The following is a 26,922-nucleotide window of genomic DNA, read 5'->3' on the forward strand; positions in this document are numbered from 1 at the left end:
GGTCAAAAACATACAATACTTAGGAAACTTAGATGAGTTGTAAATATCCATTAAATACATCCATGGCAGGCATAGCTACAAATGGAAACATTTGCTTGTGTTAAAGCTGCTTTTCCAGTCCAAATCCAATCATCCACTAAAAACTAGCTTTGCTCATGACAATGGAATGAGATTTATTGTGGTGGGCTATCCGTTGTGGTCATTGCTTGAAATCCAATATAACTCCTGACATTGCTGCCATATAGGCATATAAAAATTCAGAGTTTGATAGCAGCAACAGTGCAGAGCCTCTAGTTTGCATTTAGAAGACAAAGATGACATGAAATCTTAGTATTATCTAATGTAAAAAACACGGCGCTAGTGTCCTGTCAGTAGTGTTCTCTGTATGATATCCAGAGAGCTAAAGACAGACCTTTTATGAGATAAGATTGAACCATTCCAGCCTACAGCTGAAAAAAAGAAAAAAATCCACTATAAAACTGCATGGTCTTTGGATTCTACCAAATTCAAACATCTCTTTTGATCACTTTGATCCATTTGCATCAGACTTTTTCATATAAGATATCATCAGTCATTGAAAAAAAACAACTTTTTCCTGGACAATATGACACTCACAGGTTTAATAACAGTAAAGTCCTTAAGCAACTCCACTCCATATGATGTGCTATTACAGGTTAGACTTATGTTAGTCAACACAACACAGGGAAAATTTCATTGGAGAGAGTTCTGTATAAGAACACTAAACAATTTAGCAATGCTGCCTTTTTTCATCTTTGCCTACAGTATACTGAGAGAAGGCATTATCAACCCTAAAGGAAAAAAAAATTGTTAAACTCAGCAGCAAATATATTATCTTTAATACAGGTGCTACTTAAAACTTTTTCAAATTGCCATTTCCACATTGTTCTGTTTCTTTTCCCCTCCCATCTTACAGAAAAGCAGCAGCAAATTTCCATATTGACCAATACTAACAAGACAGTCCCTACTCTTGTACTGCTAAAGAATTCTTCCTATGCTTTGAAAATTAGTTCCATATACTTCAACTACAAACGAAAGTTTTCCAGAGCTTATTTTATGTAAATTAAAGCCCCAAACTGAAAACAGACTACCTCCTATCCTGCAAGCTATATTGCATCTGACCTTTTGAAACACATGGGGGTTTTTATGGCTTCTCTCCATCATGCACCAGCCAAAGTGTCAACTCCAATTAAAACTTAAAGAAAAGTCCTCAAAAGTATTAATATTCTGAATTTCTACTATCACTACACTACCTCAGCAAACCAAAGCTTCTAGAATAACCAGCCACAGCAACTAAGCTTTAAAAGCTGTCTGGTTTGTGCAAGGCTTAACTAACATTGAATGCCTGCTTAGAAGTTTGAAAATAAACAGTCTTCTGACATCAGGGGATAAGAACTAGTCTTCTCTTTACCTTCTGTGGTACAGCTGAATAATTTCCATTTATTTTTACTATCCTATCCTAAAATACAAAATAAAATGTTATCAGTGTTTGACCATTTAAGTGTACCACTTCTCAAGAAAACAAAACAAAACAATAATCTAGCAGCACAGTAATTAGGAATGAAAAATTAACTTTTCATTTTTTCATTTAAAAATGCCCGAAGCCCAGGATGTATTTAATGATAACTTATCTTACTGTGCCAGGAGGCAAATGGCAACACATACAGGACTGACAGAGAGGGAGGGCAGGCTGGAGCGTCGATGCTTGCGTGGAGAGGCAGAGTGCATGGGCAGGACACTTTCCAGGGCTTTAGAAAGCTTTTCTGCAAAGGTTTCTTCAGGGACAGTCCGAAGGTAGAAAGGAGAAAGAGGTGCAGACAGCGCTGGTGGTGGGGTGCAAGGAGCACTGAGAGGGATGCAGGACATAGAGGGAAGAGCAGGAAGGTGGGGGACACAAACTGACATGCTACGACCACGTTGAAGCTAAAGGAGGGAAACAAAAGTTAAGAATTGAACACTTAAAAAAATAAAAACAAAACTAGCAAAAACTCTAATGAGATAGAAAAGAAATGCAGACACACAATGATAGGCCCAATACTGACTACTATGTGTGCAAGAAGATATGAGAATGCTGAATGAATGCCAACATACACCAAGAACAGGATATGCACCCCTAGGAGGGCTCAAGTTTGCCTTAGGTTACTGAACAAGGAGGAAAGTTTCCTAGCACCCTCACAAGAGGCATGTGGAAGGCAGAAAAGACAAAAGAATGTTTTCTCTGGAGCCATCAGTGTGGTCCATACTGTGTATTCACTCCATTTGGGAGTTTGACAAATCAAAAAGCCCTTAAAGTTACTGATGAGCTTTCGTTTGTTCTTAGTTTAGCGAGTGGATGTGTTTGTACTTATCACCTCACCAGTCTCCCTGCTTGGGCACCTCCCTGAATTAAGTGAACTGTTTACAGTTGGCTTCTTCATTAACTAAGATGTTACCATAAAAGCTTTAACATTACATATTCTACAGCAAAAGTTGTGGAAAAAGTTGTTTTAAAATGTGGAAAATTTAGGAAAAATTAGTCTCAGACTAGCATTTTCCAGACAGTGGGCCAATAAAAGCACCAAGATTTTGTAATATTGCCACAATCCAGAAGGCCATAGGGTCAAAATCCAACCAACCTGGAAGAATCAGAATTAGACTTTTGACTATTTGTTTTTAGTGTTTTTTGTTTGTTTTTTTTAGGGTGAGTGGAAAGGTTATGTTTTAAAGAGACAGCCTTCAACTGCAAGATCTCCTCTAATTATATGTGCTCCTCCTATGGATGTAATTTCTTAAGGTAATTGAAATCAAATACACAACTCCAACAAAAAAAAGTCAAGATCTCTAGTGGAGATCTGATTTTAAGTATTTCTGATAAAAGAAATATTGCTAGACTGCTCAAGATTTTGGAACAGAGGCATAAGGAACCTCAAGGAATTAAATATTTTACCCTTGTTACCTGTTCCAAGTCAGTACTAGTTATACATGTAATTCCTGACTGATTTATCTAGCCTGTTCAGAAACCTCTCCAGTGATGGTGTCTACAGTATGTCTTCGCTGGTTAGAAAAAAAACCTTTCCCAAACAATAATTCCTTGCTCCTATTTAAGCTTTTGTTGTTGTTGTTGTTGTATCTGACAACAGTGTTGTGACCTGATTAGCCTCTTCTTGTGTTATGGAAGCCTTTACGGCATTCTCTCTCCTCAAGCTCATCTTCCATGGACTCAACTCAACTCCTTCAGTCTTCTCACACAAACCCTGTTTTCTATGTTCCTAGCTGTTTTGTTTTTGTTTTTTTGTCACTCTCCTCTGAATTCTCTCCCAGTTTACCCTCAACTTTCTTCATCAGGCAGGGTGTCCAGAATAGACTTACCAAAGGCCAAGAGCAACAGAACTACTTCACATAACATGATGTTTGCCTTTTTCACAACAGCATGATGTTTTTGACCATGTCCAGCTTGTGGTCCGATATAATCCCTGACTTTTTTTTTTTTTTTTGGCAGAATTGCTGCCTAGTTGGTTGTTGCTCATCCTGTACTTCTGTAGCAGATTACTCCTGTTTAGGCATGAACCTTGCTCTTGTCCTGATTGAACTGCATTCTACTTCTTTTTAGGATTATTTCTCCAGTTGTCAATATCATTTTGACTTGTCATCCTGTCTTCCCAACAAACTGTTAGTAGTTCTTGCAGTGTTCTACTCCGTTCTGTCAACCTTCTGGTACCGTGGTCGTCACCATAGAGCATGAGCACATTTTAGGAGTGAACTAAGCAGCTTGACTTTATATCTGTTATGTGCTTGTTTTCCCATCCCTCTCAAAAGATCATGGTCTTTCAAGCTGGAAGCTAGCCATCCCAAGGCTTCTGGTCCAAGACATGCTCGCACACCAAAATATGTCTTATCCAGAGCAAGAGCTTATTTAGAGGGCTTGAAAACTCATTTGCTCAGGGACTAGCAGTACCACACAGCTTCAGGCTCTGACTGAAACCAGGATGTTTTCCAAAAAGATATGACCACTGATGATTCTATAATGGAGTCCGCAAGCACAAGTACCAAAAAAGTGAGGACCCTCAAGTCTAAAGTATCACATCATCTCCCTGCATGGCATTACCACATAATAACGTAATGTCACTGCCTCAGGTTTTGATTTAAAAAAAAAAAAAAAAAAAAAAAAGACAAGGGAACCACTGAAGACAATGTAACAGTAGCAGAAGTTCTACTCCAGAGTCGGAATAGACTTCTGCATGGTCTCATACTCTTACCTAAAACATACCAAGGAAAAAACATACCAAAATAAAAGGGCAACACAAATGAACATAGTAGGAAAAGTATTTGTGCCCAGTGCAGACTTTCCAGGGTAAAGGAATATGCATGGCAACTGATGAGCAAATCAACGCAAGCTAGAAATAAAATTGGGAACAAGGGCATGGGGTCTTTTCAGTCTGGAGTTCTCACATGCAGCATTCTATAACAGTTAAAAAGATCTTACCTTCAGAATCTGTAATAAAGTCTCACAGAACATACATAGCAATTTCATATTTAAACAGCAGCTTAAATTGTTCTAGCCCCTCCTTCAAATCAAAGTAACAGCTTAACTTTAGCCCCAGTAACTTCATATACACACAACACACCTTCCCAAGTGAGATTTAATGCTTATTTCCATAGTCTTGTACTAAGAATGTTATTTACATCCATTAAAATCTCAATCCAAAAGCTTTTCTTTTTAAGAAAAAGCTTTACTTTAAAGACAAATATACCCTTGTATTTTAACTAGACTCGGTCACCCTATAAAAACAGGCCACTAATTGCTCCCATACAGAATTTGTATTGCATGCAAACCAAAACATACATGGAAGATTGCCTGACAGACCTTCCTCTCACCTTTAAAAAGAAGGAAAAAATCACAACCAAGTAATTCCATGCATTTGCAATACTGTAAGTTCTGGCTTACCACTGCAGGTGGCTGATATCCTCCATGCTGTTGTGACTGCACTTGGCCAACTGAAGCTGCGTACCCCTGGACTGCAGCTGTTGAGATTGGCTGGTCGTGTTGGGAACCATAAGACACAGTCTGTTGACTGCTCACGCAAGATTCAGTATAAACAGATGACCCTTGGCCACTGTCAACTGTCCCGTCAGCTGCAGAAATTAAAAATAAAAATCCACATTTCAATAACTGCAGTCTTGTTTCGTAACTTGAATGTATTATAATAGAATACTAGATTGCATTTGTTTCATGTCACATAGACTTTATAAGCATTTTACCTCTGCTAAAAGTTATGCTGGTAGAAAAACTGAGGTATATTTTTCCTTTCTCAGTACAGTAATTCCTTACCAGTATGCCTTCACCTAACCTCTGAAAATCAGTAATTTCAGGAGTTCTTTGGAAAGATACTTAAAAGTAAATTATGCTCCCTATTAAAAGCTGAACTAGAAATGAAAACTTAAATTCCATCCGTCATGAATGATCTTTCAGTTTTGTTTTATTATTTTTACTTATTTTTATATAGAAGCATAAAACAGGTTAGTTGTGCTGGCTGGTAGATGCACCTGAAGTAGGCATAATAGAGAACTTAAAATCTCTACTTCCTTAGGGCAGATAGCAATTTGCTAATTTCATCACTCTAACATGGAGCTTATCTAACTTTATTATTCAGGTAGTTATTCAAATGTTGGGATGCCGGACAACACTCCCAACTTTACCTCATCTGTTCACGTTAAGTATGTGGAATAGGAAATTAAACTTTAAAAAAAAAAAAAAAGTTCTGATCTGAACTGCTTGCAACAATCTAATTATCACCTTAAACAAAAGTTAGTGACAATTCGTAGAGTTGTTTCTAATATAACTGCACTGGTGCAAAACTATGCAACCTTCTGCACAACAATATATTGCCCCTGCAGGAGGGCAGCAAGAACTAGAACATACGTTCATACTTCAGGTGCCTGAGTTTGTTTAGTTTATTAACTTATAACAAAGGAAAATTATTTTGTGTTAAGACTGAACTGCAATTTGCACTGTTGACTTGGCTCAGCTAAGGCACACGAATGCATCGTCTTTTGATGTACATTCCAGTGGCCTTATTTTCTTCAGCAGACAGCAACATCGTAGATTAATTAGTGCTATATCCACCAGAAGTTCAAAACTCTCTAAGGGTGGGGGAAATAGTGTAAGTGCAAGCGTTCCTAAATAAACCAACTGACACACTTACAAAGAATAGATATACTGGGTTGCTGGAACTGCAGTTGTTGGTGTTGATCAGCTTCTGGTTCTTCAGGCTCCACTTGTGTAGAAACTGATGCTGAAGTAGTGGGGACAGGAGTAGTACCACTGACAGATACAGGATGCTTTGACCCTGCATGGGAAGCACTTGAGGGTTGCTGTTGCTCCGGCTGCTGCTTCTGACTACCTTCTTCCTGAAGCTTCTTCTCCTGTTCTTCTCGCACCAACTGACGCTGTTCTCGCTTTCGCTTAATCAAAGATACCCTGTCCTTGATAGCTTTCGCCATTGTCTTGTGATCCCCTTCACAGACATAGCCAGATTCCACCTGAAGGAGGATATATTCACAGAATTCAGACTGTCATAGACAGCCACTGTTGCAGCACTACAACATAAGCTATCACTCTCTTGCACTAACTTCTCAGTCACAAACTTCTGAAGTAGTTTTATTTCTAGACATTAATGGTAAATGCAGAGGCTGATGGGCAATATTTCACTGTCAGAGAATGTCAATACCTTCAATGTTTTGCAAGACCACCACCACTTACCATTTCCTGTGCTACATCCTCTGGGACATCTCTCTCCAAGTCAAAGGAAAACTCTATCGCCTCATTATCTTTATATTTGCCCTTAAGTTTTTTGATGTCTTCAATTCGCAGCCAGAGTTTAATGGCAATTTTTTCTCCATCATCTTCCTCTGCTAGTTCTACCCGTACTCCAGTCTCTTCTTGGAAGAAAGCATGATTCAAAAGGTCCTTAATAGCATACCTAGCGCATTGGGAAAGAATGTAGAAAGCACACAGTTATTAGGTTTTCATAAATTATTAAGGAATGTCCCTGCCTGGTGATCCACTAAATTTATTGTCTACATTTCATGTTTCCTCCCATTAATCCTCCCATTAACTTGACAGCTTATCATCCAGATTTCTATATAAAATCATGATAGAGAAATAAAGTACAGATGCAGGAAAAAGTCACACATCGGTCAGCAGAAATGCCCACAGATTTTACGTCAACAAAACTGAATAGGCTATGTGTTAACTAAAGAAGAAACAGTTTGGCTTTACTGAAGATTAAGATCTAACACAACCCACAGTCCCCAAATCAAATCAGTAATCACGAAGCATATATTTCAGTCTATTTCATGGTATTGTCAGAAGTCTCATCTAGCTAATTCACCACTAGCTAAGCACTACATGATTTCTTTCATATTCTGTACTATCTTGAACCACTTCGACTTGTATTGTTTGGCACAAATACCTTTGTCCAGAAGGTACCAAAGGTCAATTATGTTCTTATATACACAGAGTAACAGCAGTAGTCAAAAAGCTAATTGTTTAAGCTAAATGGCAAGAAAGAAGTGACATGCAGCCACAAAATTAACTCAGAATGGAAAAAAAAAAAAAAGATAATTATTTTAAACAGCTTTTAAGCTGTTGTTTTATGAATAGAAATTAAAAATACACAGCAACACCATCAGATGGAAAACTTCAAGAATGAATAGAATGAAATTAATCTACATCCATAAACTGACAAAACAGCCTCCAAACGCAATAGTGGGAAGCTATAGAAGGACAGAAGGCTGAGGCATTCTTAAACTCAACACTCAGTAAGCAACAACTATGTAAATGCAGAAAGTGAAACAAAATCCATCAAATAAGCCATTAGAGCAGCTACAGGTTTTCTGTAACGCTACAAGCTAATTACTTCAAGTAGATGTCATCTTGCAGAAAAACTGAATGAAAGTGAGCAGCAAGAACTTATAAAATAAAGAGCCCTCGAAATAACCAGCTATAAATACCTACAGAATCGAAGGGACAACAACAACAACAAAAAAAACAACACAGGACTATGGACTGATGAACCAACCAAATAAACCCATTATTACCTGGTAATGTGGAAAGACTGTCATACACTATTTTACTGATGAGGTCAAAGCTTTACAGCAACAGTAGAATTTGAGTAAAACAACTTGGGTGGTTACCATAGCTTTTGCATTTTTTCTGGCACTAAGGCTGTAAAGCAAGTGTTAAATAAGAACCTACCAGAGAATAGATCCTGCAGAAGTAAAAATAGCTTCCTAACTTTCATCAGACCCCAACAACTAATTGTATCTGGTATTAACACAGTTACAGAGTCAATGGTAATACCTCTATCTGGACTAGAAAGAAAACTTACCTTTCGCCTTTGTTTTGCCGAATGCATCCCTCAATAATCTCCTTCACTTCAGGGATTGCTACTTTATCAAAGCTGGCTGGCTTGACACCCTGGAACATACAAGTAACAACAGAAAAACTGAAAGGCCCACTTGATTTAACTTTCAATTGTGCAAAAGTTCACATACAAACCAACTATTTTTATTCAACAGGTAACTGGCCCAAATTGCCCACTAGTGGAAATTACCATGAAATCTGCCCCCAGTCTTACCATTCATCTGTTTGCTAGTGAGTTTTTCAAACATGGATTTTTTTTCCCCATTTCTTAATTAGTCCTCCATTACAGTAGGAATTGGCAGTTAGGTGCCAAGGTATGTTAAGCATACCATTTAGTTTCTACAGAAGGCACGATGGTTAGAGGAGCATACACACACTAGACCGGGAATGGAAATGTTTCCTACATAACACTAATGCACAAACCCACATGATTAACTTAACAGTCTTCAAAGGATTCTGCTGCTTCCCAGAATGTTTCCAACATGCCATTATATGAACTAATTTTGGCAGAGTGATTTTAGGGGAAGAACATTAGCCCAGAATGATCTGACTGAATCATTAAATAACTTGGTCGGTGTTTAAAAAATAAAAAAAAAGACTTTCTTGTATCTTAGCTCTTCCTGGATCTACTAATCTCCAACCACACCCTTGCACGATTACTGCTGAACTCCGGAAAGTTAACAATATGCACCTTTCCAATTGCTCTTCAACAACACATGACAATTTCTCCAATACATGTTAAAGCCATTGGGGACAGAGGGAAACAAAATTTAACTTCAGTCAACTACTCATTACAGTCAAGTAAATAAACCATAAGATATGCTCAGTTGGGTATCCTGCAAGCACTGCAGGCACAGAAAGCCAAACTCCATCATTTAATCATGTCCAAAAGCTCTATTTCAGGAGGTCAGTTGTCCAAAACAGCAAAATTTGGCACTCAATTTTACTTGATTCAGCCTTTAGCTTCAAATTCTGTATTTTAGGACACAAGAGAGGGTGGAGCCATCTTGTTTAAATGCTGTTATTTGAAGTGCCCAAACTTTCAAACCAAACAATCCTGAAATCAGTACAACTTGGCACACAATACTACGTTACAAGCCTTCAGTTCCTACCTACCACCTACACAGGACACATCTGACGCCATGTCACTGGCGAATTGCAACTAAACAAGTGAAAAACCACAGATAAAGTGCAGATACACATGAAGCAGTAATACAAGCAGCATGATCTGTGTCCTAAGAAGACAGTATTTCTCTCAGCGTACCATTAGATACCCCTCTCACCATTCCTCTATTGTCAGTAGCAAGGAAGGCTTGAAATGGAAAGGGTCAAGTCTCCGAACCAGAGCCTTTGCAACTGCAGACCATCATTTAAGGGAACATGGACTTAATATTATAGTAATTTTCATCTATATTCAGATACTGTTTTTCTTCATAATTTTCATCTATGTTCAGATACCGTTTTTCTTGGCCAAGCATTGCATTACATTGAATTCAATATGCTCACTACCTAAGATACTCTCTACCACACTCTTCCAGGAGAGGGCACAGTGGACTTTAACAGATGCAAATGCAAGACTGGAGGTGCACAACCACCCAGTCATTCAGTGAACAGTAGCATTTGTCTTTATGTTGTACAAAGGTGTTGTGATCACATCTGGAATTTAAAAGAAAGGACAAGAACTACAGAAAGACACAGATCTTTCACTTAATAAAAACTTCCTGTTAGAACAGCATTCTGGATTTTCTATTTCTTTGCTCTAAGATTTGTTCCTATGAAATTTTAGCAATTGAGATTCACAGAACTGAGGAGTATATTGTGACAAGAGTAAGCCCTGAAACACAGCCTGTCAGTGAACATTAATTTAATTCTTAAAAGCTTCAGTGAACATAAAACTTCTGAAGATCAGTGCCTCAGCTGGTAAGACACCAGAGCAAAGTTTGCCCAAGTAAATTTTAATATTGTAACCAGGTCACATCATAAGTCTCCAGCTACATGCCACAGAGCAAAGCACTCTAAGAGATTCATAAAACTTGTTTTTGCATTTACTACTTGCATTTATCTCTGCTCATACAGCAATGATGGGTCACACAGACATCACCTTTAACCGTGGCCAAGCTTAAAATGGTCCCAGCAGCTCACGTTCATAAATGTACAAGATAGATCTTTCTATATAGAATAAAATGCTCACCAACGTGCATATATATGCAGGCATAGTCTGTGCAATAGTTATTTGTGTGCTTGTTGAATAGATTTATATCTAAATTTGCCAGAGAAGTCGCCTAAAATTTACCACATTCAATACTTCTAAATAGCCCAAGTTCCAGCCATACCAGCAGCCCACACGTACGTTCATTTATACTGTGGCAGTAAAAGGAAGGTGTCGGATCTGTGCCATGATCTCATGTCAGAAAAACTGAAAACTAAGATGAATACAAGACAACTGGTACAACAATGTTATTAACGTAAAGAAACCAGAATGTGAGCCGTCTTGTTGCCCGTTTGACTACAAGTGCTGCTCTTGCACAATGCCAGGGTGGAAAGAAAAATAAATAAAATCTGTGATTCAGTCTGATACTATGTGCATCTCTATCCTGAGAAGTTAAATACTTGTGCAAAGTGTTTGGGACCTTCCATAGAGGCCAGTTTGGATTATTCCAATTTGTGAGTTCCAAACCAGTAGTTCAGTTAAGAAGAAAACCCCTCCAAGACTCTTCCAGCACACCTTCCATATTCCTAACTGTTACTCAGAAAATCTGGGAGACCTTCAGACTAGGGCCTAAAACCAATGCAGGACTAGGTATTCAAGCACCTTTCTTAGCTTCTTCCACAGAATTGCTTAACTCCAGCGCTGGCCAAGCATCCCTTATGCTAAAGTTTAGGCTATTTAAGCAGCATCACACTTAAAAAAAAAAATTCCCCTCCAAGTGTTGCAAATGTCAGACTACTTCACATAGCAAGACAGAAGATAATATTAATGATAATTAATACATCAACACAGAGTTGCTTTTACACCTTCATCACACCATCACAGAGAAACTAAAGGGGAGCCCTACAATGCAAATAACCTTGATGTGTCCTTAAAAGCTGAGGAGCTGGGCAGCCAAGCGTACTCTCACTAGATTCCAAACAGAAAGGCGCTGAAGTACATACTAAGCAACTCAGTGCTCCTGGTTTTAACACTTCACACTTACTGCAAGACTGTCACGTTCTTACATGCTTCTCCTCATTCTCTCCCCAGTCTCCAAACTGCTTAGAAAAAACACATAATCCAATTGTTTTTTAATTTATTTGTCCCATTAATCAGAGCTAAATACCCAAATCCTACTAGCTTTTTTTTTTTTGTCTTAATAATTTGCTAAGGAAATGAAAGGAAGAGCTCTTGGAAAGGAAAATAAAAGCGTAAGTAGGTAAAACAGGCACACATGAAATCAAACATTTTCCCAAGCTATTATCTACAACAGCATGAACTGGCACTGGTGCTGAAGGCAGCAGCCTCCTGCTCTCCACTGCCCATTTCCACATCCATGTCATTTCCCCCCTCTTGCTGGCACAAACCTTTATACAGCTGCATAATGAACCAGATCACAGCACTTATCAGACTTGAAACAAACTCGGCCAGGTTCACTACATCGTGGCACAAGCTCTGAGGCTTACAAAAGGAGCACTAGGGCTATAGCTAACAAGGGCAGAATCGCTTCCCTTGAAAGCAGTGCAAACTTCAAGGAAACTCACTAATTTTTACATTTTGTAAAATGTAAAAACCTTTACATTTAAACCTTTAAAATATGGGCACGTATGTAAAGAAGCACAAGGTGCAACTGATGCAAAGTTGGGTATTTACTAACACTTATCTTAGTCTTAATTTTAAGCACAGGAAATTTCAAGTTTCACTTAACTTAGACATGATAAATTTTGTGATTTTTATCAGATTTTAATCCGGTAAAAAAATTGAATTCCAAAATTGTAACATCCACATTTGTATAGTTATATGATTCGCTAAAAGCAAGTTCTATAACTCTAAAAAATTCCGTATTTTCAAAATATTTTAAGCACAAGAACTCCTCTTCACAATTTTTGCCTAGAAACATGGTATTTTGCATCAGGGCTCACCAAATAACTGAATCAGTGGTTTAACATCTCACTGTAATTCAAAAGATACTGAAAATATTGTAAGAGAATATACAATCAATGCTGTATTACTTATTATACCAAAAAAAATGAAGAAAAAGCATCATGTACCGTCAGCAATCCTAATTATATAAAAAAATGAAAATAGCAATACAGCTTGGAAATAGCAGGAGCAACAAGTGTTCTAGCTTTGCTGTTCAGGATTTTAACGTACATTAGGAAGTTGCAGAAAAAGTATCATCGAGTTTAAAAGCTGAGGAGCCATTCCATGCAAAGCAGTTCAGACTTGTTGAGAATTCGGATCCACCACCCCCCAAGTCCTTCACTGCAGCTACACACAATTCTTCTGGAGCTGACACTCTCACCTACCTCTTTAGCGCAATCCTTGTGAGAACAGCAACAACAGTGGGAATTAACAATTACAAACACGGGACAGATCTCTCTTTTTGTAAAATCCATCAGGAAAAAGAGATGCACACACCAAAGAGTTAGCTGGCTGTTAATTTCCGAAGGGAATCCGTTAGGCTGTGGACTTAACGCACAGCGGAGGGAAAGCAGACATCAAAGTTAGAAGGAAGCATTGTTTTCTGTTTGATACCCCTTGTACTTTTCCAAGTCCAGTACATGAGGCTGCAGAGGTTCAAGCTCAATATCTGCTTTTGCCACTCAAATTCTGAATGGAAAGAATGAATATAAGCAAGAGGTAAGCTTCTCCTTTCCTGCCTGCCCAGCTAGCTGCGAGGAGGAGGAAGAGGGGGCAGCACAGGGAGCCTTTACTTCCTGCATGTCCCCGCCTCCCCGCTTGGCTGTTCTCCTATTCTCCACCCAAGTTTTCTACCATAGTTTAAGGCTGCAGGAGGAACATCACCCAGCTCCACGCTGGCTGTGGCAGAAGTACACTTGGGAATGGATCAGTCAGTATGTTGCTCTGACCCAAGCTTGCTGGCACTTATTTTGTGCTAGGAGGGAAGGCAGCTGCTGTTTCTCCTCTTCTTTCCATGGAGCTACATAAGTGTACTTCCCAATTTAATCCCAAAAGAACATAAACTTGCACTAGGATAACATAGGATAGCCCATCTCCCTCTTCCCTAACAATTACATCTGCTACCAGTGCTACCATCACCTGCTCTTCTTTTACTAGGTTCTTAACGTAAGGGAATAGGTATTTAAGGAGATTCTCAAACTGCCGGACAAATTTAGAAGGCTGTGTTGTTGCTTGTTTTACATCACGTGCATGAATATAATCTGGAGTTATATTTCCCAACGCCTTTTGCTGTATTCCAAACCCAACATGAAGTCTGTTGTTTTTTTCTTCCCCTGGTATCTCGTTTCAAACAGCAATTGCAGAGCTTGCTTTCTAATAAAGTGAGTTGTTCACAGCTTCCAGGCTTTTTTTGGAAGGACAAAAGCAGCAATGGTAAGAAAGCTCACATGCACAGCTTTAAAGTGCAAAGTGAACAAACACATTTTGATAGCTAGTAGGGATCATTCAAAACTGAATATAATAACAGTTTATCAAGAGCGCTTCTCAACCCACAAAACGGCAGACTCAGTTCCCCAAGTATACCAAAATTATACCAATATTGTTATACCACAAACACCAACGTTGCAAAGCAACACCTTCTGATCCTTCACTGGGCATTTCAGAAATCCCCTTCACCAGCTGCAGTGAAAGTTTAGAGCTATCAAGGGAAAAGAGGCCCTCAAAGATACTGCTATGTTGCGTGGCCTTCCAACTGCTTAGCTCTTACACCCTCACATCAACTATTGATTATCACCTCAGTTTTAACGGTGCTTACTGGTATCTTCAATAAAGCACGTCAGAATTTCACTTGCCAGTGTTTATGATCTGTTTGTCACTGTTACAGTGGCACTCAAACCCAATGACAGCAGGTTTTGTGCAGTCAAAGCCAATCTTCTTCCCAGGAACAGCACCAAACATTCAACACATTAAATTAAGGCTGCACTTCTCTGGGGTGCACCGTGTGAGATGTGAAGAATATTGAAGCCTTTCAGCTTTTAGTATGCACACAGTGTACCTGTCCCAGTCTAACCATGATGTTTGCTTGGCTCTTTGCAGAAGTACTTTAACTGCAGAGCTTGAGAGGAATTCTACCGTAACTGATTAATCTTCTCAAACAAAATGTTCAAACTCTGCAGTCCAGAGGCTAATAGAATCAGTAGCAAAGTCAAATCTCAAAAACAAAGTAATTAAAAGTCTCTATATTTTCTTTTTAGCTAAGTTGGTACCATGCTAGTTTGAGCCAGATCCAGGCTGCCACAACCCATTAATTCAAGGAAACTTGACAGAGCATATGATTCCAGTGGAAAACAAGCCAGGGATCCTACCTCCTTCCCATAGTCTCACAGAAGCCCTTGGGCAACAGTATATATAGCATTTAAATTACTTTAACCCTATGATCTTCTAAAGGTCACCACTGGCTATTAGTTACTCACCCAGCCCTCAAAACCTACAAGTTTAACTATTTCACCCCCTTCTCCACCTCTAATCCCTCATCCCAATACTGTTCTATCACCCAGAAACGATCTTTCAGATTTCTTTCCTTATCTCACAGAGTATATTTGTATCATAATTCTCATCCCAGTTCAATTGAATACCTGCATATCTATGACGAAAAGACCTCACTTAGCATTTACTCAGCTCAGAAGAAATACAGGTTGCCTACAGAAGCTGCATTAAAAAGAATGAGATACAGTAGAGTTCAGACTAAAATTGAAACGATGCAGCACATTTAATGGAAATGAAAATTGAGCTTCTCTGATTTCAGTATTTCCATAGTAATTAATTCTGGACAATTGATAATTCTGTCAGGAATGAAATCGGTAAATCCTGCAGAATAAGCTCTGCACAAGATCAATATCCTAACAGGGTAAACAGTAGTACTGCAGTACAAGCAACAAAAGCCGATGAAGGCTTTCGATGAGCTAGTCAGCTCACAAACCTTTACTTAGACCATTGTCTTGGGATAATTTTGCCCTGTTCTGAAGAGAAGTAATGACTGCACATTTTGAACCTGATACCTTTTGAATTTGCCTAATCTACCAGCAGCCAGACCAGAATTCCCCTCAACTATTTAAGAAAGCTCTACACCACTAAAATAGCTCAACCAGTGTCTTCAGTCTGCAGAGGCTGGAGATACGACATTCACCCCCCTCTCCCCTCATCGTACTGGCATGCAAGTAATCTAAGTCCCATGATTCTTAAATTTCTCCAAATCAGCAGTCTTCAGACTTGCAACAGATAACCGTGTATGTCCAGATTTCATGCTCAGTTACGAAGGCAGTGGAGGCAACGCTGTATTTATACAGGCCTGCTTGCCACAACCTGACTGATCAGTTTGGGAACTGTTTTCTCCTCAGTGTACCAAGTACTCTCAAACAATTTGAGATGTTAATAAAAACAAAAGGCTCGTCATATATTTAATAGCAAAAACATCCCATGCATACATGATTGAAGCTGTTATATGCACAAGATACATTTCCAATATAACCATTCTACCCACACTGACTGTTATTCTTTGAGTTGTGAGGTTGCGTAAGAGCAGCGTCTAGTTATTTGTATGATCATCTTTGGTAAAAAGAATAAATACATATTCCTTGTCTGAATAGCTATAACGTCTTGCTGTCATCTCCACATCCATATTCTACAACTTATCTCCAAGCCCACAAGCTGCAGGACAATTACACTGTCTCCTTATCCAACTGCTCTGCCAGCACCTCAATACTGTACATTTTACTTACAGCCAGAGAATTCAGTGTTAAAAGCCTTACAATTCCACATACTTAAAATCCATCCTATCAGCAAATCTAATTTAAGAAGCTGAACTAGTACTAGTCTTAACTCTTTAGAGAAATCCCTGGTTGTGTTTCTTTCCAGCATTCACAAGTAAAAGTTTGTAACAAGGTAAAAACCACTGTATTTGTGATAATATTGAACTGTAATTTAGACTATGCGCTACTGCTAGATATACTTCATGCCTTACAATTACCACATTGACTAGTTACTTAGCCCAGCACACAAGGCTTTTTGATTTTTCTTAAATATGCAAGTTCTCACATCAGAGCCTCCAGGTAAGTACAAACATCAACCTATTTCAAAAGTTTTAAGAAACTGGAGCTCTTACAACTGGTTGAACGGAAAGCTTTAGTTAAGAAGCAGATGAACTGATCACAGCACCTCTCGTAGCTGCAGCATCCCTTTCCAATGAACAGAAGAAATCACAATCTCTAGAATAGGAAATTTAGTAATCAAAAGGCAAAACACAATTCCTTAGTGTACAGTTGTCAAACCATTATGATATGGCTGTGTGAAATGGTGAAAAGGGCCTTGTTTAGAAACACACACGATAAGGATACAAGTTCTTCCAAAATGACAGTGACAGCACAAGCAGACTGAGAACAAACTTGGCAGTTTTTATTCTTCCACACGAGTACAAAGGTAAGATCAGCTTAATTTATCACACAGTTGTTAAACTTGACACTTAGAAGCAGGAGTACTGCCTTTGTTATCTGAACAAGAACATGCAATGGTGCACATCTTGAGCTAGCTAAATGAGCCGTCGTTTTGCTGGGATTTTAGCTTGGAAACGGCTTTCAAAAAAAAAAAATGGGGGCATGCCTAGACACACATCTCAATGCTATAAATATAGAAATACCACAGTGACACAATATCAGAAACAAAAATGTCTTTCTTCTATTTTCAGTATGGAAAATATATTTTTGAAAAATCAAATTATATTAGTTGCATTCTCTGCTTTAATTAGCTATCATTCTGACAGAAAAACATCATGTAGCACTCAGTTTAAAATTTAAGTACAGCAATAATAATTCTAAAGCCACAGATAAGGTCCAGTGGACTTGGAATTGAATTAAAAAGAACAATCCAACATTGAATCCTTTCCATGGGGCATAAAACCATATTCACTGCCAGAACTACTGCTTAGAAGATAACTCCTAAAAGGCCTAGGATAATGTTGCAAACTCCAAAAATAGTGCACAATTCAGACAATGCTCCAAAAGTCACTATCTCACTATCTCTTTTATTTTCTGACTTACTAGAATAGGAGCGAGGGATTTCTATTTGTGTACCAAAAGACTCGGTTTCAGAGGAGGGTCCTAGAAAGTATAATTCTCTGCTACTCAGAGAATTATGATGATAATAGGTGGTAAGGTAGAAACATCTCTGAAAGATGTTTACCTTCAAAAGGCACAAGCTCGGTGTTAGGAAGCTGCAAAACACCTTCACTGGAGGGAGAAGCAACAGTCTTTTTCCCCTTTAGCATAAAAACATTACGCACAACAAGCAATGGATTTTCTCATAGACACTTTCAAGCTTGGTGTTTCTCTCATCAAAAATAGTGTAGGCAGGAAGACCAGGGAAGAGATCATCCCCTTGTACACAGCACTGGTGAGACTGCACCTTGAATACTGTGTTCAGTCTTGGGCCCCCTCACTACAGGAAGGATAGCACATTGCTCAAGCATGTACAGAGAAGAGCACTGAAGCTGGTGATGGGAGCAGCGAAATGTCTGAGCCCCCCAGAACTGGGGATGTTCAGTCTAGAGAAGAGGAGACTGAGGGGAGACCTCACTGCTCCCTACAACTACCTGAAAGGAGGCTGTAACAAGGAGGGTGTCTGTCTCTCTTTGCAGGTGAGAAGTGATAGGATGCAAGGAAATGGTCTCAAGTTGCACCAGGGAAGATTAAAATTGGACATAGGAAGAATTTCTTCACAGAGAGGGTGGTCAGGCATTGTTATGGACTGCCCAAAGAAGTGGACACATCACCATCGCTGGAGGTATTAGAGACGTGAATGTGGCACTAAAGGATGTGTTTTAGTGATGGGACAGCAGGTCAGGTTGATAGGTGGACTTCATGATCTTGAAGGTATTTTCCAACCTAGACGATTCTATTATTCTCTACTTTTGAGAATAAACTACCTGCAAATTTTCATTCAATTTTGGTAGCCTTCACTGTTCTAATATGGGAACAAAACAAAGCATTCAAATAGGCATATATGCTCACATGTTATTGCCTGTTCTGGGAACAGCTCGGAGTAATTTTTAGAGACCTATATAGGGTTTCCATACAATTTTAGCGGAGTTCTGGCCTATGAATCACATAACATCTCAAAATAACTTCTTTTGTTTTGTTTTTAAGCTCATTGCTGCTGTGAGCTTCTGCAAGACTAAAACTTTCCTGAAGTCAACCCATTTCTACCCCAGTGCAACTATAGCAGCACAGTTGTTCGGACAAGAAATAGAAGCCCATCCATTGTTAACATCAGTACTTTTGACTAGTGGCACTATGCTGACAAAAAAACTATCAGTCTCCCCATGGAAATCCTGAGTTTGCGACTTCAGTGATTCATTAATGGTTCTTATAACACTGCAAAGCCAGGCACTTTCAAATACTGACCACTCCTCTGTTCTTAAGAAAAGAGTCACCTTCCCATCTTCTGGTAAGTTAAATTAACCACAGTTAATGTAACAGCTATATAAATGTCTGTACAGGACAATTTTAGATATTAGCATCACAATTTGACAAGGCCAGATCCTTTAGAGATACTGAAGTGTGTTGGTTTTGTGGTTGTTGTTTTTGTTCTTGTTTTTATATATATACACATTGTTTACTCAATATACCATGGGCTAATGTAGGCTTATAAAAACACATATAAGAAGTCTGCAGTATAACCAAATTTTTGAATTCCACATTGAAAAAAATGTATTAGATCTTCATTTTCTGCACCTCAGCTGATAGCCTTCCCCCATTTTAGTTCCTGATCATTTTAAAATCATACATAATTTAAAATTAAGGCAGATCCCAAGCTCAGCAGAGATCAAAATAAGAAAAATCCCCTTTCACTTGAACTAAATTTGTTTTAAAATACCAATATGGACATAACAGTTTTAGTTGTAATCTAGGCACTTTTGATGCTAAATACGACAAATGCCTCTTAAGACAAACCCATAAAAGTGATCTACTTTTAGAAAGGAATTCAGCTGAATGAGTCTTTTTCCTTCCAACTTCATATATCTACCCCAGTTTTGTAAACTGTGTAGCATGTTACATCACAGTGTTCTAGCTGTTTCCTGTTGTTTCTTACTTAGATTGTTGTTTTTTCTCTAAAAAGAGGGACTTAACTAAGACAAAACTTAAGATATTATTAATGCTTTGAGACCTAGTATTCCTATTTTGTCCCCCTTCCATTTTTAAGGCTATGTATTTCTGAACTGATGAGTCAGTGACTGTACTTCCACTCAGGAAGATTCCTCACTCTTAAAGAAGTGCTGTTTAAAATGCTTGCAACTGAGCTGAATGGCTACGGAAGACGAGCAGCAGAAGCTTACATACTCTTTAATCATAGAATCGTATCACACAACAGCTCTTGTTGGAAGGAACCTTAAAGATCATCCAGTTCCAAAGCCCTGCCATGGACAGGGACACCTTCCACTATATCATGTTGCTCAAAGCCCCATCCAACCTGGCCTTGAACACCTCCCTCTACCTGCTGGCCACTACCCTGTTGATGCACCCAGGATATGGGTGGCCTCCTGGGCTGCAAGCGCACACTGCTGGCTCATGCTGAGCTTTTGATCCACCAGAATCCCCAAGTCCTTCTCTGCAGGGCTGCTCTCAATGAGTTCTCCCAATCTTGCACAATCTTCTCTTGTACAGGTTGTCTAGACCCAGGTGCACCTTGCACTTGGCCTTGTGAACCTCATTAAACTCACATGGGCCCACTTTCTAGCTTGTCCAAGTCCCTTTGGCTGGCATCCCTTCCTTCTGTTGTATCAACTGCACCACTCAGCTTGGTGTCCTCTGCAGACTTGCTGAGGGTGCACTTGATCCCACCATTTGTGTTGTTGATAAAGATACTGAACAGTACTGGCCCCAGGATGGACGTCTGAAGGGCGTCACTGGCCATCCAGACACATTTAATTCATTATTTAATTCATTTAGTGTGATACGGAGGAATTACACCTGGTGTGCTTTTTTTTGTTTGTTTTCCATTTGATACTTAAGTGCCTGAATTTTCTTCCTTCAGTCAACACAATTACAACCATTTTCCCTTTCTTACTATGTTTCCTGTGCTTGGTTGAAGGCTCAGGGATTTTCAGTATGTGCTTTAACAAAAGACTACTTGCTTTATTTGAGGGTTCCCTTTCCCTGCTTTTCCAATGTTCCTTACCAATGCTTTTTGCCTGAGAACTTGGTAGGAAGGGTGTCTCTATGTATATGAATGAGGCTAAGAAACCAAGTTATTCAAGGTAAAGGAACAGAGCTCTATGTACACTTAACAAATCTCAAATTCCTTCTAGAAAGTAAAATAGGATATTCATCAATATTCATTAGACAAGTAAAACTAATCACAAGTCTAAAGGTTAAACATTTATATTTGCTGCCTAGGATTCTTAAGGGAACAAAAAAGAAGACAGAGGTAGGATGACTTGACCATTTCTTCTCTAAGGAAAATAAAGAATTTAGTTGATTAAGTTAGGCAATTATGATGTCTAACTTTTAAGTCACTAAAGAAGAAATTAATTTAATCTCAATTGACCAAACTGCAGCAATTCATAAGTGACTGGTTTCTAGCCAAGACAATGACCTTCACTCTAACCAGTAAGCTTCAGTTCCCACAAGCTAGGGAAATTACAGCTTTTCAAACCAGTTAGACACTGCCTGGTCTGGTTACTCATTATGTACCTTGTTCCCTCAGGCCTTTTTTAAGCTCAGTACAACAGAGATGAAAAAAAGCTGTGCCCATTCTGTGGAACATTTCAGTACAGAACATTTTGTGTTTTGCTTTGTTTTCTTAAGTCAAAATGCAAAATGTTTTTTTTTCTCATCCTAAGGCTCAGAAGGCAGATATTTATTTAGAGAAGAGACTGGACTTTTGATGACGGCAAGGATGAGTATAAAACTTCACTTTGTCCAACTAAGCGTGAAGAAAATTAAGTACAGAGAACAACACTAACGGGAAAATTTAAAAGGTAAGTTTATATAACGGGAGGGGGCAAAAAAAATGTTCTGCTCACACTCACGTTAGATGATCAGTACATTTAAAACTGAGGATGGTCTTAACTTTTTTTGGAATTAACATGTTTGGATTTATGTTAGTGATAGTCATGCAAGAATGAGATGAATCTGCATAATAAACCCCTTTAAGTGTCATTTTACTCATCCCAGGACTAGTCAATCATCTAGCAAATTTCAGACTTAGATATACAAGCATTGGAGATGGAGCAACCAGCACCTCTGGTTGCTCCAGAGAAAAAATAATCTCTGAAAAAAAGTGGCCAAGGTACAGACCTTGGCCACTTCTATTCTCTGCCTCCTGCAAGCTTTCTTTTTGTAGCACAGAGATTATTTTTCTCAGAGAAAAATAATCTCTGTGCTACAAAAAGAAAGCTTGCAGGAGGCAGAGAATAGAAGTGGCCAAGGTCTGTACCACATCTGTGAGTGGAAAGCAAATGTAAGCCAAAAAAAAAAAAAAAAAAAACTAGCTTTTGAAGCAACTGCATGGGTTACATGTCACACTGAGACAAAGCAGCTGCACCTATGCAGTTATGCCTCCACTGCGTTGCTTCCCAAACAGACTAAATTAAGAAATCATACTTAAGATGTCTGTTCTATAAGTATCTGTTTTCATTTAAATACACATATAGCCCATTTCAAATATATTATTGTGACAAAATAATTGAAATATGCATGAAACAGGTCAAAGAAAGAATACCAGTTGAGAGAGAGGAACGGTGTCAGACATGAAAATCTTCCCAAATTTTACCAAGATCTTATTTAACTTTTTTATATATATATAAATAATTACGTGACAATTAAGTACCATTATCACATTTTGTATTAAACTGCCTGTATTGCTTGATATGGTTTGGACTTGCAAAAAAAGGCGGGGGGCATTGCATAACCTAGTACTGCATCATGCAGTTTGACACAGCTGTGTCTGCACAACTGGGCAGGGGCAAAAAAAAAAAATCACAGGAGCTGACAACACTACCTTCATGGGTAGCTTTAATTAATAGGTAGCTTACTTTCCAATTAAAAGCTTAAGTGTGTTTTTTCTGAGGTCATGTAGACAGCAGTAAATGCCCACGGGGTGCATTCAGTCCCAGCTGAAGAGACTTACTGCTTAAACCACAGATTTTTATTTTTTTTTAATAAGATAATCCTCAAAATCATAGCTTCTTTAAGTACTCACTACTCATTTATTTAGAACCATTTCCAAAGAACAGTAGAGGATAGCTTCAAAGAGGGATATATGCTTTTGGTGGAGACAAAATTACAACATTACGTTCTGGTGAAAATAGAGGGAGGCTAGACTCTTATACCTGAGCAACAAGACATGCAGGTATTTTCTATTCTAAAGAAACTGCTAGTGATAACGTCTGGACTGAATGTGGTAGAGCATGCAAACACAACCGGAGGTAAATACTTTGTGTTAAACTCCTCCTGATTTCTTTACCAGAACGGTAAAACAACGTAACACCTTGGCCCCTAAAAATTGCAGACAGTTTTTTTTTGTTTGTTTGCTTTGTTTTTTTTTTTTAAAAAGGGGGCTTTTACTCAGACTCTTCTACTAAAAGAATTCCTCTGAACAAAGTCAAGCCAGAAAACCAGTTTAACAATTGTTTTCCATGCCAGGGAAAATTCAGGATTTTTACCCCAGTGCTCCTTTATTAAAGAAAAATAAGAATCTCTCAATGAACACATAGACAAGATGGTCATCCAGTGAAACGACAGACTTGTGCAGCACTGCTGTTGTACATGATGCAAAGCAACAATAATCAGCTGGGCCATAAAGTCTCATCACAAAGACAAACTTCAGCCTTTAGATCTGATATCTAGGTCTCTGCTTACCTAACTACATTACTTCATCAGAAAACTGCTTCCAGAAAAAAAAAAAAAAAAGAAAAAAAAAAAGAGAAAACCCTGAAGAGGTAGAACCACCACATATTCTGAGCAATCTTGGCAAATGCCTCAAGCCAATGCTGCAGAATCAGGCATTGGCTAGAGCCATCCTAATCACAAAAGGAATAAGGTCAGAAAGCAACGCAGCTGAAGGCCATCCTAGAAGAGAGAACAACATACAGACAAAACAGGAGAGAAGAATGTAAGCTGGCAGTACCAAGTCCAGAGCTGACAGGACACCATGGACATTAAGACTCCTTATACAGGTTTCTCTCCTAAGCAGTAGTTAGGGTCTAAGCTAACACAGCAACTGTGCTTTTTACCAAGCCCAAGAGTTGCTGCAAAAGGGTGGAGGGAAATCAAACAATTTAAATACTTATCTCCTGCACTCAGTGTCTGTACATTTTGTCTTATTGCCTTTGGAGTTTCAGTGTTTATGATCTTTTATGATCTTTTTTCACGATCTTTCAATGACAAACTGCCATTAGCATCTTCCCCTCTGGTCTTTGTGTATGCATGTAGATAAAATAATCCTTCCATTTAAGGCACAAGCAGCACTACAGCTCCTACCTCGACTGGTCTAAACATTCCTAGAAAAGCAGCAAACTAGAGGTTAGAATTGGAAGTGCTAACCACCTACCACAAACCACAGTCACCTTCTAACCTAAGTTAAAAGGAAATGTTTTGGTAAGTACCTTTGGATGCATTCCTACAGGAAGTTTTCCCAATCCATTCTGTTATTGATGGTTCACACAATGTCCTTCTAAGTGCTGAATTTCTCTGCTGGTTCACCCCTCAACCATAACTACAGATACTGTCAGAACTCCTGAAGTATCCTTCAAAATAAGAGTAAGAGAATCTTATTTTCTTCTACAACGAGTAAAGGACAAGGGTAGAAAACTGTTTGTATTTTTTTTTTACCAATGTGAAAAGAGCCACAGAGTATTTTATTTCGCTTTCATAACATGCTTGTGCTGCCCGTGTTATGGAAGAACCACTGAATTCTCCATTGTCATTTAAGACAGGTTTATGCTTCATTTCTAGATAATATCATTGTTTCTTCATTGAAAGTATTCCTTGAAAGCTAATTCAAGTGTTTGTTTTGGCTTTTGTTCTTTTTGTTCGTTTTTAAATAGACTGCTTTGTGACTGTAATGCAAAGAACAACAAACCCAAAGATACCAAAATACACAGCCTTTCATTCTCTGCCTAGAAGCAGAGAAATGTACATTTCATTTTATTTTCTTGTCCTTTACTCCTTCTGAAATCAAGTAAATATTTTCTTTCATATAAAAATGCATTTTAGAGATACCAAGCAGCAGATGAAACAGCAGGAAATAAAATCAATGAAATTCAATCTGTGAACCACCAAGAGCAGAGAAGAGTAAAAAATGTGTTAGGACAGACCAAAAAATTACCATTCAATGTTTCTTGTCCACTTAGAAGATCAACAGTCAACCAAACACAGTGGGGAGAAAGAAGTATCAAGTTTGTTAAAGGTACAAGAAACAAGTGGTAAGTAGAAATCCAGTAAGTCTGTATATAAATAAGTCTGCTACAAACCCCTACAAGGCTTTCCAATTGCTAAGTACTTCACAGAGCAGGGAAATGACAGACCTGGGGACTTCCAAGCCTGGGACTGTCTCAAAAGCTGATTATTCTCACCATAGCCCAGTTCCTAGCACACTTTAAGGAATGAAAGGGCAGCGGCATCAGATACCCGTTTGATATAAAGTACCCATCCATACTGAAATTATGTTTCTTTGGCTCTGGTCAATATACAAACCTAAGCATACTGGAAGATACCCCTAGAACTGTTTTGCTAAACTAGTTTGTTTTCTTTCACTGATCCAGATAGCTTACACATCAGAACATGCACAGTTAACCACTAGATTTTACCCTTGTTCCTCTTGACTTAGAAGATTACAGCTAAGTTCACCATCATACTAAAAAATATACATATATATATATAAATAAAACATACTCTTAACACCTGTTCAAAAAAACACCTATTTTTCCTCTTCCTCCTCCTGTCCCTCTCCCACATTCCCCTTCAAGCAAGAAATCACATTTTATTTTACCAAGCCTTCCTTCAAGAATTTATTGCTTCTGCCATGAAGGCCCTTTCTCCCCTTGTCTGCAGTCAGCAATTATATCTGCCTTTGATACTCTGAGGTATCAGGAATAAGCATTTTTTCCAGCCGTAAGCAAGCCATTTGTTATTAAATCCTCAGCTTCTCAAAGATAATACACACTAAAAGATTAACATGAGTAACTCTTTCCTCAATTTGTAGACTAGTGAAAGTCATTTTCTCCCTTTGCATGTGTGCACAGATATTCTGAAAAAAATCAGTGCAAGTTTTTGCTTCTCCAAATGGCCTATGTTCTTTCTGAACGCTTAGATAAGAAGGCTGAATGTATGCAGTTAGTTTTACTATGCCGCTGTACTTCTCATGGTACTGTTTTAGAGACCATAAAGTAAATCAGCTACAACCACTCTCAGAATTTCTAACGTTAGTCTGCTTTGTATGTTCAAGGTCTGTAGGCTCTACTTAGTCTAGTCAAATGGGCAAAATTCAGCTCTTGGTCACCTTTTCACCATTATTTGGTTTCATTAGTAACACTACTACCGCATTTACCAGCACTTTTCACAGTGAAATATCTTCCTGCTATTGATTAAGTACTTCCACTGCATAATTATGAGAAGTGCACCTGACACAGTAGCTAAGAGCCATCTGGTATTCAGTAAACTTAAAATCATTGTAAGTAACAATTTATGATTTGTCTTGGCAGGCTGCTACAGCAAAGTGCTCTGAATTTGTGAACCAGCTTTATTTTAGAGAACAAAGTTGCCAAGTAGCTTTCAGGACTAAAATACTACCCCCAACCCTTCAGTCGCTTAGAAAATAATGTTATTCTAATGTGTTTTCTTGTTGTTGTTGCTGGGTTGTTTGTTGTTGCTGTTGTTAAATCCCAAGCTATACCTTCTAATATACTGAAGGAGTATCAACATATGCAAAATTTTATTTCCATTCACATATTTTACAGGCTTCTGATCAACCGTTTGTACTCCCTTGCTAGTGGCCATAGCTTTAGAATCAGAAGCGGGGAGGAACTTACGCTGGTCACTCGACGGTAGATCTGCGCAGCATTTTGGCACTCAGAATAAGGATACTCAGACGTTGCCATCTCTAGCATACACATCCCAAAAGCATATACATCAACGGATTCATCATATTTCTCCTCATACATCTCGGGGGCCATGAACTCTGGGGTACCTTAAATTAAAAGAACGATTCAGACTCTAAATGTCTCAAAGCGAGCAGAGGCTGCTGGCGTTACTCACCGCAGGAGGAAGCAGTTGGGCAGACCTGTGAGACAAGAGAAAGTGGAGGCAAAAAGAAGAGGGAGGAAACCCTTAGT

The 26,922-nt window shown here is 38.6% G+C and overlaps 1 protein-coding gene and 1 long non-coding RNA gene across 9 annotated transcripts in view; one reads left to right on the forward strand and one right to left on the reverse strand.

Moving 5' to 3' along the window:
- The window catches only part of WNK1 (WNK lysine deficient protein kinase 1), a 104,131-nt gene that overhangs the window by 37,125 nt on the left and 40,084 nt on the right, over positions 1–26,922 (reverse strand). For 7 of the 8 annotated variants that reach the window (XM_084510941.1, XM_084510943.1, XM_084510940.1 and 4 more), the window contains exons 4-8: positions 26,620–26,777; positions 8,388–8,476; positions 6,758–6,977; positions 6,201–6,537; positions 4,943–5,130 (exon numbers count right to left, since the gene is read on the reverse strand). In XM_084510941.1, the coding sequence (XP_084367067.1) occupies positions 4,943–5,130; positions 6,201–6,537; positions 6,758–6,977; positions 8,388–8,476; positions 26,620–26,777 (992 nt within the window). Of the gene's footprint in view, positions 1–1,683; positions 1,989–4,942; positions 5,131–6,200; positions 6,538–6,757; positions 6,978–8,387; positions 8,477–26,619; positions 26,778–26,922 lie in introns of those variants that run through there. The other variant, XM_084510942.1, reaches the window with a different exon arrangement.
- Positions 21,000–26,670, forward strand: LOC311432668. The gene is made up of 3 exons (XR_014690232.1): positions 21,000–21,567; positions 24,943–25,014; positions 26,548–26,670. It is a non-coding gene; the product is annotated as an uncharacterized lncRNA (long non-coding RNA).

Source organism: Aythya ferina, assembly GCF_964211825.1.
Source record: "Aythya ferina genome assembly, chromosome: 1".
NCBI lineage: Eukaryota > Metazoa > Chordata > Aves > Anseriformes > Anatidae > Aythya > Aythya ferina.